The sequence below is a fragment of the Paroedura picta genome, chromosome 7 (genome assembly GCF_049243985.1).
Source record: "Paroedura picta isolate Pp20150507F chromosome 7, Ppicta_v3.0, whole genome shotgun sequence".
NCBI lineage: Eukaryota > Metazoa > Chordata > Lepidosauria > Squamata > Gekkonidae > Paroedura > Paroedura picta.
This window is the reverse complement of record NC_135375.1, coordinates 111656604-111674166: the sequence shown is the minus strand read 5'-3', so window position 1 is coordinate 111674166 and position 17563 is coordinate 111656604. Positions and strand designations below refer to the sequence as shown.

Here is a 17563-nt window from a genome sequence, read left to right as displayed (position 1 = left end):
CTGCATGCCTGCATGGCTTCCTGTGGATCTGTGTAAACTTGAGTTTTCTTTAAACAGGTGTTGAATAATTCTTGTATCATATTCAATGCATAATACGGGAACTTGAGGGCAACCTGTGAAGCTGATGGGCAATAGGTTTGGGTCAGACAAAAGGAAATATTGCTTTACTCAGAAAGTGGTTACTCAGAAAGTGGAATTTACTACCACAGCATGTAGTGACGGCCACAGGAATGAACAGCTTTAAAGGGGGATTGGAGAGAATAAGTCTGGCAAAAGAAGATAGAACTATAGAGGATAAGTCAGCCAGGATGACTGAGAGGAAACTCCACATTCTGAGGCACTAAATCTCTGAATCCCACGAGGCAACATCCAGAATCATAGAATTGGAAGGTACCTCCAGAGTGATCTAGTCCAGAAAATTCAAAGCTACTTACCCACCCACGGTGACCCCTATTCCATGCTCAGATGATGCCCCCACCAAAAAAACAGAATCCCTGGCTTGTCTGTCCTGGAGGCCAGCAGGTGCGGAGGGGAGGGGAGGGGAGGGGTGTTGACAGTGCCCACATGGGCAGTGGCTGGTGCACTGCCACCACCCCTCCTCTCTGCACTGCGGTGCTGGCTGCCTCGGGCATCAGTGCTCTCCGGAGCGTGCCGGAGTGTGCAACCCTAATTCCAGTGTTATTTGGGAATACAGTTATTTGGGGGGCTGCTGGAAGCAGCAGAGAGACCAGGGAATGAGCTTTCAAGAGTCGGCACTCCCTTCACCCCTGAAAAACTTGTTGGTGTCTCTCAGCTGCCACTGGACTAGGCTCTGGCCATTCTACCAACACGACTACCTCCTTGAATTATTTTCAGGGCAGTGGTCCATGGAACGGAGTCTTCCTGTGGAGTGACAAAAGATGACATTGCAGTGTCAGGCTCATTGACAAAGTATAAACTAACAAGTCACCGGATCTGACTGGCACAGGCCCAAGAGGTCTTAATCGACTCCAACATGAAATCCCTGATCTTCTCATGAAACTAAAAATCATTTGTCACTAAAAATCAACCGGAGGACTGGAGGGTAGGAAATGTGATGCTAATCGGTTTTATAATATGAGCTTGGAAATTACAGGCTAATGGTTGTTCCGGGTAAACCGGGAGCAGGTTTTCATAGAATTATTTCACATGCAGAGGGGCAAGACGTGCTGAGGAACTCCTGGTACGGATTCTGCAGAGGGAGATCTTGGGGAACAAACTTTTTGGCGGCCCCTGCGGGTTAAGCATATAAGAATGTACTGCCGACATTTTTTGACCCGGTTCTTCATGAAAGGGTAGTAAATGCAAAAATAAGTGATTGTGGCTAGGGAGAACTCTCGCCCATCACTTATGGGTCTCTCCGATTGACAAATTAATGCTGCCCTCTAGTGGCCAAGGCCCTTACTACAGAGGCATCACGATGCGGAGCGGTGGGAATTCATCTCCCAAGTCCTTTGGGAAGGCAGCTTGCCTTTCGGAAATGCATATCCGTGGGGTTTCTTCCTAAGCTGTGTGTTTGGGATGAGGGGTGTTAATGATGAATGGCAAATCTGGATCCTACACAGGAGCATCAATCCAGTGTGAAATATTATCATGTCCAACTACAGCTGTGTATGTTAAACTTTTTAACATTAAAGGACTGCCTTCTGATCATTTGAACTAAGTTTGTGCACTTTGATTCGGTTGGGCCATCTCGGTGATCACCGACACCCGAGTCGGCCAGCACAGCAGCACACAGAGGAGGGGCGGCCGCAGCACGCCAACTGGTGCCTATGTGTGCCCACCGGCTGGCATGCTGCCACTGCCCCTCCTCTCCAAGCCGCAGCGCTGGCCTCCTACGCGCTTCTTCGGGCTTAATAGATTGCCGAAGCAGCCGAACTGAGCCGAAGCGCACAACCCTAAGAGCCTTTCTAAGGGATGGCAGAACTTGGACAGATTTTAGTTGATGGAAGGGTTACCACATAGGGAGGCCAGCATCTATGGCATTCTTTACTGGCCTTAACCAAAGGCCTGGTGGAACGGCCTTCCGGAACTGTTTAAGAGTGAATCCTGCAGTACAGAACCCACTTTTTGTGTTTTAAGTGTGGGTTTTCCTTCTACTCCTCTCTCTTTCTTTCTGAAAAAAAATGAGGGCACAGTATCTTACTGAGAGGCAGCTTGGCATAGTGGTTGAGCGTGGTATTCATTGCCTTCCGCTGCAGAGCCTTCCAAGACTTATGCCCACCTCAGCAAGGGGCTTTCAAGGCATGTGGGTTGCATTCCCTCCCAAGTGGCTACTTACCACTGGGAAAATGGTCCTCAGTCATCCCCCTTTCCCACCAATGTCAGTTTAAAAGGGTCTGTTCTTAATAAGAAAAAGAAAGAATGTAAAGCAATATGCTCCTTCTCTCCGGAGAGTGGATCTGTAGGCAGCAGGTGCCAAGATCAAAGATCGCCATGTCACTGTCATTTAAGGAGGAAGAGACTCTTTGTCTCTTGGTTTCCCTTTCCAAACTCAGCATGACTCTAGAGAAGTGGGTGTTGTTGGTTCCACTGCCCGTGTTTGCTTTGGTTCGGAGACCCACCCCCTTTTTCAGACTCCTTAACACATTATAAGCCAGGGGTAGTCAAACTGCGGCCCTCCAGATGTCCGTGGACTACAATTCCCAGGAGCCCCTGCCAGCGAATGCTGGCAGGGGCTCCTGGGAATTGTAGTCCACAGACATCTGGAGGGCCGCAGTTTGACTACCCCTGTTATAAGCCCTCAAGAAGGATCTCACCCTGGGGGACGAATCAAGTAAGCTATTGTTTGTAGCCCAGTTTAGATTGGAGTCCTGGCACAATGCGACGACATACTAGTCAATATCAGCTGGGCTAATTTCCAGGTATTTGGATAAATGCCTCAATAATTGATGTGGGAAATGTGTTTAGAAATAATCTTGAAGCATACCTCCATCCCATTTCCCCACTTTAGAAAGAGAAGGCATGCTTGACCTGTGACTCAGGCGGGAACTCTGAAATACATTGCTTTGCAAAATTTATGATTCTGCTCTTATTGCTTTCCATTGCAGATTTTTCCAACCGGGACTCTCTGTCGTTCCACAAAATACACAGAATGGAAAGCTTTGGGAGGGAATTCTTATAATGCAACTAGAATTGTAGAATGGAACTGCTCAGAAGAGCACCTTCATCTGGGAATAAGGTCCATAGTCCACTGAAGTAATTGTTCTTGGTACCAGCTGTTCTTGCAGGGGTCATCTGGCATTTCCTGCATTACCCTATACCAGGGATGGCCAAACTGTGGCTCTCCAGATGTCCACGGACTACAATTCCCATGAGCCCCTACCAGAATCATGGCAGTTGTAGTCCATGGAGATCTGGAGAGTCACAGTTTGGCCTTATACCTTGCTTTATACCTTGTGACCCCCCCTGGTGCCTCATACACATGATACTTGGCCTCAGGCAGTTTCCCTTCTCTGTATTTCTTACCTTGTCTGTGAATGTTGTGTCCCTGGCCATGTCACTCTATCCCTGGGATGGCTTAGGCTTCATGAGGACATCTTCTTTTCTCTTCCTGGACTCTGTAATCCAGTGGGTTGCCAGCTCTGGGTTGGGAAAGGCCTGGAGATTTTGGGGGTGGAGCCTGGGGAGGACAGAGTTTGGGGTGGGGAGGGACCTTTGCAAATTATAATTATTATTCATATTCGTTACTTACCCTTTCTCCACAGACTCAGGGTGGGCTACATCACACAACATGACTATTTAAAATAAAAATACAATCTACAATAAATGATTAAAATGTCAACAGCCAAAACAATTCTGCCCTTAACTGCATATTTCTCATCTTTCAGAGGCAGGTGGGGAAGAGGGCAGAGAAATGTTTTATCCGCTCCAGATGGAATGAATGGGCCAGTTTTATTCATTGGTGTTTATTGGGGCTCAACCATTGGCCTGGTGGAAGAGCTCCATCTTGCAGGTCCTGTGGAATCATTCAAGGTCCCACAGGGTTCTGATCTCACCTGGGAGAGCATTCCAGCAAGCTGGGGCCAGGGCTGAAAAGACCCTGACTCTAGTTGAGGCCAGTTTGCTTTCCCTGGAACCAGGGACCCTAAGTAAATTCTGTTGGCTCAATCTTAATGCCCTTTGGGGGTTATAGGGGAAGAAGTGGCCCTACAGATATGATGCCATGCAGCCCACTCTCCAAAGCAGCTAATTTCTCCCGGGGAACTGATCTTTATTTTTTTACATTTATTTTTAGATTTCGCCATTCCCTACAGAGCTCAAGGTTGCTGTGGAGATCAATTATAATAGTGGGAGATCTCCAGTTACCAGCTGGAGATTGCAAACAAAGAAAAGGAACAGTGAACTACTGTACAATAAAGGTCTTTTAATGAATAGCAAACTCCTAGTGTCTGTTATAAATAAACAGAAATGGAAGCTCAGCCAGAACGAGGCCCAGAGTTCACTTGCATTTTCACAATCAATAGTTTTGGTCAGTATCCTAGCTATTCCAACACTGTGATATATGTCAAGTTCATAGACTTCTTGTGCGTGTGTATGTGTATACACACACCCACATATATATGTGGAGGATCCCATTTCTTCTCTCAATTTTTTAGAACGGAGGCCCCATTCTAAAAAAAGGACACCATTCTAAAAAAATAAATACATTGATAGAACAAATGGTATTCTCCATTTTATATTGAGCTTGTAGTCAAATAGATACTTGAAGGAGTATATCTACAAGACATATATTACAGGGTTGGAAGAGCTAAGCTTCTGACGAAAGGTATTGTTCGTGAAAAGAAGAGTGAACTCTGGACCTCATTCTGGCTGAGCTTCCGTTTGTGTTTATTTATAATAGAAGAAGAGGAGTTGGCTCTTATATGCTGCTTTTCTCTACCCAAAGGAGTCTCAAAGTGGCTTACAATCGCCTTCCCTTTCCTCTCCCCACAACAGACACCCTGCGAGGGTTGTGAGACTGAGAGAGCTCTGACCTGAGAGAGCTCTGACCTGGAAACCTTGTATAAATGTTGCCAAGAAAATGCTACGCAACAGCTCTCAAATGATTTTGATAGGTTGTCCAATGCTAAGTCCCTCAGGCCAAAAGGTCCCCAACAAGTGACTGGGGAGAAGCAAGGACCTGGAACAAGTAACCCTGGATTTTATGACTTGCCTGGGTCAAATCCAGTGGGAACCCCAGGTGCTGATGCGGACTGACTCAAGGAAAATTGGGGATTGTTTGGCTATTTTGACAAAGGATTATCATTGGCTGTATTTGGTTGTGACACAGTTTACTGATGTGACAGAATTGATTTTTGCTATATATTCCCTATCATGTAAGAATATCATAGTCTGAGGGATAGTGCCTGAGGGATAGTGCCTGCACTCGAAAGCTCATGCCCTGAATAAATTTTTCTTGGTCTTAAAGTGCTACTGGAAAATTTGAAATTGTCAAAAGAAAAATGTTCAGGCTGGACATCAACCTCATTGGCATTAGTGAATTACATTGGACTGATGACAGTTTCAGTCGGAGGATTTCACCATCCACTATTCAGGATGCAACTCCATAAGAAGGAACAGCATGGCTTTCATTGCAAGCAACAAAATTTTCTCAAGCAGTGGAAAGTTTTTCAACCATTAATGATTGAATCATGACAATTCGGATTTGTGCCAAGCCAATAAATATCACAGCTGCCCAAGTATGCACTCCAACAACTGATGCAACAGAGGTGGAAATTGAAGACTTCTATACTTCTATACTGCCATTCAAGACACTTTAAAACAAGTACCCAAGAAGGATGTCATTTACATAATGGGTGACTTTAATGCAAAAGTTGGCACACAAGCAGAGAGAGGCATTACTGGCAACTTTGGACTTGGAGAAAGGAATGATGCAGAATGTTGTCATGAAAATCAGTTTTGCATCATAAACACTTAGTTCAGACAGCAAAAACGTCACCTATGCAGATGGACATCACCAAATGGACTACACCAGAAGCTGATCAACAATATCTTATGCAGCTGATGATGGACCAGTTTGATTGGTGCGTGTAAAGACATATCCAGCTACTGATTGTGGCTCAGATCATGAATTGCTATTGACTAAAATTAAAACAAAACTCCGCAATATCAAAAAGACGTCAGGGTTAAGGAAGTTCTATGTAAATAAAATTCCACTCACATATGCAGTGGAGGTGAAAAATCAATGTAAACTATTGGACATAACGGAGAAGATCCCCGATGAACTGTGGCAAGAAATTCAATCAACTGTTGTTGAAACAGCTGTTAAACACATACTGTACAAGAAGAAAAGATTGCAATGGCTCTCAGATGAAACCATAAGAATAGCTGAATGTAGAAAAGCAGCAAAAGCTGCAGGTAAATGAGAGGAAGCAAGAAAATTAAATGCAGATTTTCAAAGAGCAGCAAGAATAGACAGTGAAGCTTACTGGAATCAGAAATGCAAGCAGTTAAAAGAAGATTACAAAAAAGGACACGAGAAATGCTTTTGCACAAGTCAAGAGGTTCCGAATGCAATATACTGATCGCAAAAGCATTATCAAAGATAAAGAAGAAAAGTAACTGACTGACCAATAGAGCATCAAAACCAGGTGGTGGGAATACACAGAAGAACTTTACACATGCAGAAAGGAAGTTCATTCTCTAAAACATGATAAATAGAAATAGAACTTCAACCAGCTATTCTTGAGAATGAAGTTGAACAGACTTTGAATCATCTGCCAAACAATAAAGCCCCAGGCATTGGCATCATACCTGTGGAACTGCTGAGATGTGTACTAATCAAAACCATTACAGCTTTTTGCCAGAAAATCTGGAAAACTAATAACTAGCCAAAGGAGTGGAAATGATCTGTGTTTATCCCACTACTGAAAAAGGGCGACTCAAAAAATCTGTTCCAATTACCATACAATAGCCCTCATTTCCGATGCTAGTAAGATCCTGCTTAAAATCATACAACAATGCATATCGACAATCACTTAAAGGGAATTACCAGATGTTCAAGTTGGCTTTTGACAGGGGCACGGCACTTATGACCACATAGCAAATCTGTGCTGGATTTTGGAAAAGTCATTGGAATATCAATAGGATGTCTACTTCTGCTTTATTGACTAAATGAAAGCTTTTAATTGTGTGGATCAAAACATTTTGTGGAAAGCCCTGCAAAATTTGGGGGTGCTAATGCATTTGATCAAACTGATGCAATCCCTCGATATGAACCAAGAAGCTATTGTACGTACACCATTTGGTGATACTGACTGGTTCAAAATCGAGAAAGGGTGCTCCAAGATTCTATCCTTTCCCCCTTCATGTTTAACTTGTATGTTGAGATCATTATGAGAGAGATTGAATTCAAAGAATCCAACACTTGAATTAAGATCAGAGGAAGGAATAGAAATCATCTTTGGTATGCTGATGTCAGAAACTAAGGAAGGCCTCGAACACCTGATTACAAAGGTCAATGAAGTAAGCAAGAAATTTGGCCTTTTCTTAAACACTAAAAAGGCAAAAATAATGACCACTTCAAAGAACAGACAGGTTAGAATAACAGTTGATGGTGAAGAGATCAAATGCATTCAAGAATTCATTTTTCTTGGATCACAAATTGACATGACTGGTTATTGCAGTATGGAAATAAAATGTCAAATTGCGCTGTCCACTCAGCAATGAAGAGCTTGAACTGAACATGGAAAATCAAAGACATAAGCTTTATTACCAAATGTAGATCTTTCATATTTCCAATAGCCACTTATGGTTGTGAAAGTTGGATGATGAAAAAATCAGACAAGAGGAGAATTGATTTGTTTGAACTCTGGTGTTGGGGAAGGCTTCTGCTGTTTCCAAGGACAGCAACAAAGAAATACTACAGCGCATATATCACTGGTAGGCAAACTCACAAAACTCTGGCTCACTTACTTTGGCCATATCATGCGATCCAACTCCCTGGGGAAAGCAATTATGCTAGGTCAGTGCAAAAAGGATACCAAACTGAAAAAGAGCACTGTGGCTAGATACAATCAAAATGGACATTGGCCAGAACATTACAAAACTAAAAGAAGTGGTGCAAGATTGAACTTCAGGGCAACAGCTGAGCTATAGGACTGCCAAAAGTTGGACTCAACTGAATGGCTATCATCACCAGGTTCATGCCTTGATTTGTACAGGAGTTGGTGTGAATATGGGCTCAGATGTGCTTGTTAGCTCAGTGGGTTGGCTTCAAACCTCTCTGGCAATTCTCACCCATTCTCCCTTCCAGCCGCAGACCTATATCCTGCCCTCTCCTCAACAACCTTTGAAGCCATTTCCCAGCACAAACGAGCCTGAGAACATCATGTGATCCAAAGACCACCACAGAACCAAAGAAGCAGGCCACAGAAACAGGCCAATGCAAAAGATGAAACAACAAAAGAGGGAACAAAGCAACCCAACCTGTCTACACAAGCTTGGAACCTAAAAGGTTGAGCAGCAGCCAAATAAGTATTAAATATTAAAACACAAATATTTATTGCAATACATGTGCACGTATAAAACTTTACAACATCAACGTCTATCATGCACTACTGCACCAATCCAAAACCTTTTGGCACAGGGATAAATGACAAGAAACACGTTTCAACCCCTCTTGGGATCTTCTTCAGTGGTCTAATATTGAAATACAAACATGTGATGTAATAATAGGGACTCTAAGGCGGCGAACAATATGTAAAAGCCTGTATTCTCATGTGTCTCATGGAATGTAGTTCAGGGGTAGTTAACCTGTGGTGCTCCAGATGTCCATGGACTACAATTCCCATGAGCTTATGGGAATTGTAGTCCATGGACATCTGGAGGACCACAGGTTGACCACCCCTGATGTAGTTGACACATGAGAATACACTCAGGCTCAGAGAGGACTCCTACAAGGATGACATTTTGAAGAATAGTTATTCTAATTGGCGGGCTCCCAGAGATATATTTGGATCCTTTTCACTAATGTGGGAGCCTCTCCTTTCACAGAGGAGGTTTCCCTAGCAAGGGAAAAATATCCAGGTCTATTGCTTCTGGCATCCAGTAGGGCTGGGAAGCCAACCAGACTGGAGAAGAGCACTCTTGGCCATTATGAATCCAACCGATGGGATTTCCAGTTTACGAACATGCTCTTCTAAGGGAGAAAGTGACTTGGCCTTCATGGTATTTTTGCTTGATGAAGCATTGCTCATCCAAGGCATGAAGGAACCCTTAACCGGGAATTGTTTTGGAAGCACACATGTGAAAAGTAAGAACAGGAGAGTCCCATAACTTTAGGGCGGCCGTTCCAAGTTGGGAAATAACTAGAGATCGTGTAGGGGGGAGGATGGAGCCTGTTGAGGGTGAAGTTTGGGGAGGGACTTCAGTACCAGAGAGCCAACCTTCCAAAGCAGCTGCTTTCTCTAGAGCAGGGGTAGTCAAACTGCAGCCCTCCAGATGTCCATGGACTACAATTCCCAGGAGCCCCTGCCAGCGAATGCTGGCAGGGGCTCCTGGGAATTGTAGTCCATGGACATCTGGAGGGCTGCAGTTTGACTACCCCTGCTCTAGAGGAACAGGTCTCAGTGACCTGAAGATTAATCATAATCCCAGGAGATCTCCAGCTGCTACCTGGAGGCTGGTTTGACCACATAATCTTAAATATTATATTTTGAATGAAGCTTGGCATAATCTCACCTCTTGAAAAAGTGCCCCGTTTTCTTACTAGAAAGAGACCCAGAATTTTTACTATCGGAGCAATTCATGCTTGAAAGTGGAGGGGAGGGGGGACACACGCATATCCTTTAAAAAAAATCCAGTATGCATGCACCTTTATTTGTGTGGACAACTGGGCCTCCCACCCTCTGCACCGCGGCCCTGAGAGGTCTGTCATGCTGACATTACAATGTAAGCTTGGAGCGGAGACCGATTCCTCTATGCATGGGAGCGATTGCGAGATTGTTACTTACCCGGTATAATTAGAACATCCATTCCGCAGAGGGAAAACATTTAAAAGATAAAGAGTGTATTTAAAAATGAATCTTCCCAATGCAATTTTTTCATAATTATAGTTTTAACAGCTTATGGTGATGGTGGAAGCGGCTACTTAAGAAAAATTAGGAGCCTCATTTGGGGGAAGATGATCCCTCAAGAGACCCTCTGGGGCCATTTTTCAAGAGCTTGAACAGATAGCTCGTTCCAAATGGCACTCACGGCTTTTGATGCATTGGAAGTATACTTAGCTTATTATGACCAGTGCTGGATATTTTAATTAAAAATGCCACATGTGTCGTGAAATGTGGCGGCCTCGTTCTCTCCCGGCACACGCATTTTGGGGATTATTTTCTGAGGAAGCAACTGATGTGAACGCGTCGCTAACCCATGCGGCTATGCAGAGTGGGGGAGCGGCGTTCCCCATGGAGATAAAAGGGGCATGTGTCTTAGGTGTGTGCGCATGGTGTATCCAATCAAGCGCTCTTTTACAGAACCCCCTATAATTTTCACAGTTTCTGCAATTGCTGTGTGTGTGTGGGAGGAGGGAGATGTGTGTATGTGGACAAAATGAGGGTGAATTGCTGTCGCCTCATTTGAATGATAAGGAGGCCTGTTGTTTCCCAAATCCCCTTCACGATCAAGTCGCCAGGCACTGTTTTTGGCTGTGCTTTCATCAGGGCCCTGCAAGGAGGGGAAACGGGTCCGCAAATCCACCCAGCAATCGAATCGCAGCGGCGGGCCTTGGTAGAGATCCTCGGTGTTTGTTAATTTTAAGCAATTGTCGGCTGCGGGAGCTCAAAAAGGAACAAAAAGCCCAGCTGACTTTAAGTGTCACCAGCCCCAGCACCTTCGTCCTGAGGCGAGCCGCGGCAGCAGCTGGATCCCCTTCCTGGCTGCCAGACTGCCCACCATCTTGGCGGAACGTCCGGGTAACGGCGCCCCTTCCCGCTCCGGATTGTGATTCAAGGCGACAGCTCCTCACACTTAAGCGTTCAGATCACCTCAAGTAGCTGCGGTCGCCGTGAAAACGAGAGCGCTTCCGCCGCAAACGCCAAATTTGGATTGACGGAGGTTGCCCGTGGGCCTCCAGGACCCGGCGTCCCTGACAGAAGAGGCCTGCCAGGAACTTTAAAACTACCGCGGAGTTTGTAATGATGTCTGGGGAGAAATCTTCCGCGGGAAACCGCAGAAAATACGATAAGTGATAGGAAAGGATGTCAGGTTGCGTTAGGGCTGGCGACAGTGTTAGAATATACGTGGCATAATATGGCACCGGTATCTCTGTCAGCATCTCTGTTTTCTGTCACCACACACAATCCCGGGCCTGTCTGGAGCCCTGACAGTGTCTTTTCATATCAGGTTACTGCCAGCCCAAAGACTCGCTCCATGCGCTGCCAGAGAGCCCCCTTTGTCTGAAGCCTGCCCTTTCTGTCATTAGCGCACTTGATGTCTATTTAAAAGCGGAGGGGGAAAGCCGTATCTGTTTTCCTGTCAAGAGATCATTGACAATATTAATACCCCATGTCCTTGCCTCCTTTTCCGAACGCTGACACCCTGCTGCAGTCTTCGGCATTCTTTCTCTATGAACAGGGTTGTGCGCTTCGGCCGCCGAAGCGCACAACCCTAGTTGCCAGTGTCGAGACACATGGCGGCCCTCCCATGCAGTTCTTAGAATCAAAGAATCATAGAGCCACAGAGCTGGAAGGGGCAATAGAGGCCATCTAGTCCACCCGCTGCTAAAGGCAACATCGGCCTAAACCAGGGGTAGTCAAACTGCGGCCCTCCAGATGTCCATGGACTACAATTCCCAGGAGCCCCTGCCAGCGAATGCTGGCAGGGGCTCCTGGGAATTGTAGTCCATGGACATCTGGAGGGCCGCAGTTTGACTACCCCTGGCCTAAACTGACCAGACTCTGGTGCTCCAGATGTCCAAGGACTACATTTCCCATGGAGCCTTGTCAGCATGGTGCTGGAAGGGGCTTGTGGGAATTGTAGTCCCTGGACACCTGGAGAGCTGCAGTTCCGCCACCCCTGACCTAAAGCATCCAGGATATCTGTCCAGCTGCTGCTTGAAGACTGCCAGTGAGGGGGAGCTCACCACCTCCTTAGGCAGCCCATTCTACTGCTGAACTATTGAATGAATTTTATTTTCCTGACACCTAGCCAGTCCCATTCTACATGTACGCTATGGGGCCTATCCTCTGCAGCTAATAGGAACCCTTCCCTGTACCGTCCTCCAAGTGAAAGCCTTTCAGATACTTCAAGAGAGCAGTCATGTGCCTCTCAACCTCCTCTTCTCCAGGCTGAACATTCCCAAGTCCCTCAGCCTTTCCAGACAGGACTTGGTCCCCAGGCCCTGGATCATCCTCATCGCTCTCCTCTGCACCCTCTCCATTTTGTCCATGCCCTTTTTGAAATGAGGCCTCCAGAACGGCACACAGGATTCCAGTTGGAGTATGTGTAATGTGAAACACAGAGGGGAATGAATGGGCAATGAGAACTCGTAATAAGAATAGATTGCCATCTGATTATTGTAATGTAAGGGGTGTCTTTAGGAGGTTTTCACTTGCTGGAAACAAGGGTTTGGAATCCTTTCATTAAAATTATCTGGCATAATTGTGGATCCCCTTGACCCTTTCTTTCTTGCCTAGTTTAGGATGTTTCACTTGCAGAAATCAGAAGAACTATTTTTAGCCATTTTTAGATATTTTAACGTTTTTTCTTTCCACTGCAGATTTCCCCTTGACTCTGTACTCAGTTCCCAGGGGTCCACTGACTCCCAAGCATATGATTTGTGTGGTCCAGGGGAGTGGAGGAAATTCCCTATCTAGTGCACCTCAATTGATGCTAGATTGGATCCACTGTTGTACAATCTTTGGATATGAATGGAAGTGTAGAGCAGTAAGAATGGATATGCATTTTGAAAATTTATTTGCTGATTTATCTGGACCAGGATTCTGTTTACAAAGGCCGCCAACCCAAACTTTGACTAAGGTCATAAGGGAAACCTGTACTTATGCAGGTGGTTTGTAGGGTACATGATGGTATTCCGAGCTTGTCTATATAGTCCTAATTTCATTGTGAAGATGAGTTGGTTTTTATACCCCACCCAAAGGAGTCACAAAATGGCTGACAATCAGCTTCCCTTCCTCTCCCCACAACAGACGCCCTGTGAGGTAGGTGGGGCTGAGAGAGCTCTGACAGGACTGCTGTTCGAACAGCTCTAACAGGAGTGTGACTAGCACAAGGTCACCCCGCTGGCTGCAAGTGGAGGAGGAATGGGGAATCAAACCCAGCTCTCCATAGTCGAAGCCACCAGTCTTCTACACCAAGCTGTGTGGATTGTTGTAACACAGAGATTTACATAAATGATCACCCTTACATAAATGACCTTAATGTGACCTATGTCACAAGGTTGTTGTGGGGATAATTGGGGGGACAGCCACATACACCTCCCTAAGTGGATCAATGTGTTGTAATGGTTAAGAGTGGTGGACTCTAACCTGAAGGGCTGAGGGGTTTGATTTCCTACTCATCCTCCACACCAGGGGTAGTCAAACTGCGGCCCTCCAGATGTCCATGGACTACAATTCCCAGGAGCCCCTGCCAGCATTCGCTGGCGAATGCTGGCAAGGGCTCCTGGGAATTGTAGTCCATGGACATCTGGAGGGCCGCAGTTTGACTACCCCTGCTCCACACGAAGACTGTTGGGTTCCCTTGGACCAGTCACTGTCCTTTCTGAACTCTCTCAGCCCCACCAAACCTCACAAGGTGCCTCTGGGGTGGAGAGAAAGGGCAGGTGATTGTTAGTCTCTCTCGGACTCCTCATGGTAAAGTGGGGTTTCAAAACCTACTCTTCTTCTTCAAGTTCCTTGGAGAAAAGCCAAGATAAAGAATAAATCAATCTCTACAATAGTGATGGCCATCCTTTTGGTTTTTGTTCCCAGTATTTGTTCCCAGTATTCAGGAGAGCTAAAACAAATTTATTTTTGGAAATTCTTCATAAGTCTGTGAATTGTGATACCAGGTATGGGTGAAAAATGCTAAGAACGCTCAAATATTTAGGAAGGGGGGCTCCATCCATTTACCTGTGACAACCTATAATATTCGAGAGATGATATTAGACAATTTTTAGAAGTTGTTCATTTAGCATTTAATATTATTAACCGGCATATCATATCTGACAGGGATTGATAGATGACATGCAAAGATCTCTTCTGTCTGGGCTTGATGACTGGCACCCAACAGTATTTAATATTGATTGTTTTTATACTGGATGTGAATTATTATTTAATAAATAACAACATTTGATAGACGGCAGTGATCCACGTGAGCTTCCCCATTCGATACTTGCCAAAACTATGGAAGTATAAATCTCAAAGTCTAAATGATTTGAATAATGAATGGACAGTCTCACACTAAAAATTCAATGGGGGGGATCAGAATTTGTGTTGAGTGTGTTTAATTTCATCTCTGGCATCAAACCCACTGCCTCCAGACACAGAAATCTCATTGAGCTCCTTGGCAAAGGCCATTTATTCACCCATCCTCCATTCATTCCGTCCTTGCAGACTTGGATCTGTTTTGCTTTGGTCGAAAGAAGCTGCAGATGAAAGGCCCAGCTTGGAGGATGCATCTCCCCAGCTCTTGCCATCCTATGAGAGGGGGACCAAATATAAGAACATCAGAAGAGCCCTGCCGGATTAGACCAGGGAGGGTCCATCTAGTCCACCATCTTGCCTCACACAGTGGCCTCTGGAGGGCCAGCAAGAAGGCATAGAGGCCAAGGCCTTTCTCTGATGTTGCCTCCTGGCCAGAGCATTCCGAGGCTTAGTACCTCTGAATATGGAGATTCCCTTTAGCTCTCATGGCTAGTACTCATTACTGGAATAATTCTCTGTCTAATCCCCTTTTTATGCCACCTGTGCCTGCAACCGTCACTACATCTTCTGGCGGTGACTTCCACATTTTGATTGCACACTGCGTGAAAAACTGTTGCATTTTCTCCATTCCTGCAGAAGCATAACACACAACTAGGGGGTGAAGAGAGGATGCCTGATAAGCACAATCATGGATAAAGCACTGGAATCAACTTCCATCGTTTAAGATGATTACTGGAATTTTCCCATATCTAATCAGTATTCTTCTAATTTGATGTCTCTCATAGAATCATAGGATCATAGAGTTGGAAGGGACCTCCTGGGTCATCTAGTCCAACCCCCTGCACTATGCAGGACTCTCACAACCCTATCGCTCATCCACTGTCACCTGCCACCCCCTTAAGCCTTCACAGAATCTCATTGGGTGCCGAAAAGGACTGGCGCCCCCAGTGGCCAGAGTGGGGAGGCTCTGCATTGCCTTGCCCAGGCCCAGGGCTAAATTTCCACGCAAAAGATTTCTGACCATCCTGAATCCCCAGCTTTCTTCTCCAGCCCCTTTGCAGTACGTTCTCATCCATCCCCAATGCTCAATGTTGCCTCTTTTCTCTCTTTTGTGCTGCAGGTGTTCTAGGGAAATGCCGCTACGTCTATTACGGGAAACATTCGGAGGGCAATCGGTTCATCCGTGACGACCAGCTCTGAGACGGCCAGCCGGGCTTTGGAGTCCTCCGCGAGGGCACCCGTACCACACACAAAAGCACAAACTGCATCTTATCTTCTTCTTCTTTTTTTTTTCAAAGCCACATGTAAACCAAAGTCCTCCAGTACCTTCTGCTGACTTTGCTAGACCTGTCAAAATCATCCTTCTGCTTTAGCCTGAGTAGTCACACAGAGATTGACATGATTGCCTCTAAGCAGGTCCCATCCAACAACGTGACAGACAGCTGCGGCGGAGCACGGGCCCTGACAGGAAGAGCACCAGGATGATGGATGGCTGAGGCCCCGTTTCTTCTCTCAGAGAAGAGCAGAGGTCACACCTGGGGCCTCACTGGGCATGCTCAGCTGCTTTTAACAAAAACAATCTCCCCCATCCTTTTATCTGCAGCCTGTCGAGTGAGAAAGCACCGTGTTTATCAAAAGAATTGACGGCAGTTTTGAGATTTTGTCTGATACCACCATTTTCGTATCCATCTTTGGGAGTTAGGTGGATTTCAGTAGCTACATGGCAAGCAGATTGTTGTAGCTTTAGTCTTCTTTTCTGGGGGAAACCCATCAGGTGTCTTATATAAATGCTGCAGAGGGGAAAAAAATTACTTGATAAACCTTGGGGACGTTTAGAGTTATCCCTGGCTTCGTTGGGCAGAGGTACTGCTAATTTCTTTTCTGTAAGTATTAGGTTCCAAAATGGGGGGGGGGGGGGAGAAGAGATATATACAGGGATATGGGAAGAATAGAAGGGCTATGCAAAGATTAATTTTAGGAATGGGAAAGAGGCTTCACGAGTCCTTCATGGAAATCTGAGCCATGTAGATCAGTTAGAGCAGGGGTAGTCAAACTGCGGCCCTCCAGATGTCCATGGACTACAATTCCCAGGAGCCCTTGCCAGCATTCGCCAGCGAATGCTGGCAAGGGCTCCTGGAAATTGTAGTCCATGGACATCTGGAGGGCCGCAGTTTGACTAACCCTGAGTTAGAGCATCCTTAAGTCCTATGGGTGGCCATGCTATATTCATCGCTCATTGGTATGCATGCCAATGAAACAGATATTCCTTTTTTTTGGAAAGCTGTTCAGAAAAGACTCTCTGGGCTCTAATTGCAGAAGGAACTGAGCACTCTTTTAGATATCCCACCACCAGCAACCTGTGTTTGCACTGATGAAAGCCATTTACCTTCTTAGGAGCATACAAGGCATTTCCAGAAGCTGTTAACAGGAGCCACATGGCAACCACCAAAAAGAGCAGACCCATGTTTACTCCTCCTCCTCCTCCTACTCCTACTTCTCCCTTCTGTAATATCAACACCAATGCCTGCCATGCTGAATTTTGTGACTCTGCCACTTGCAAAAGAATTTGATGACAAAAGAAAGAAGGGAAGCAGGGCTGCCATTTTCAGTGGCCACCTGCAAGCGCTTTAACATCGATCTTCAGGATTAATTCTGTTCCCAGGTGAAGGACAAGCTCACAGTGTGGAAGAGCTGATCATGTGCCATAACATGAGGGACAGACCATATACTCAGCCTTGGCTTAACTTTTATATTGAAAAACAATGTTTATATACACACAACGTTGATCAGTATTTGGTGACCAAGATTTTCTTTACTTATTCAGTTGTGGCCACCGCATAGTACATCTTGTCTGCACTTTTCCTAAGTATATAAATCTGTACACAATTTAAACTGTGAACATGGAGTTCATTGTGCAGAAGTGAGCCATAACTATCATGGCCTTCTGATAAAGTTAATGTTGTGGCATGATTTTCCTTCATCCCTTCCACAGTAAATTACTTGCCCACAATGTGGATCAAGGCCAAAATTATGTGCTCATGATGTGACCAACCATTCATGTATTCACTTTATTCATTCTTCAAAATGTGTCAATGTGGCTCTCAACATAGGGGACCATGGAGGTGAGAATTGCCCATCAAGAGAGGATGGGAAAGGATCTGACATGTGATGGGTTCAGAAAA

General features: G+C 45.4%; 1 protein-coding gene across 3 annotated transcripts in view; it reads left to right on the top strand.

Annotated features, from left to right (window-relative positions):
• The window catches only part of LRMDA (leucine rich melanocyte differentiation associated), a 941975-nt gene extending 925521 nt beyond the window's left edge, over positions 1-16454 (top strand). For all 3 annotated transcript variants that reach the window (XM_077345966.1, XM_077345968.1, XM_077345967.1), the window contains one exon: positions 15502-16454. In XM_077345966.1, the coding sequence (XP_077202081.1) occupies positions 15502-15581 (80 nt within the window). In that variant the 3' untranslated portion in view covers positions 15582-16454. The remainder of the gene's footprint in view (positions 1-15501) is intronic.
• The last annotated feature ends 1109 nt before the right edge of the window (positions 16455-17563 follow it).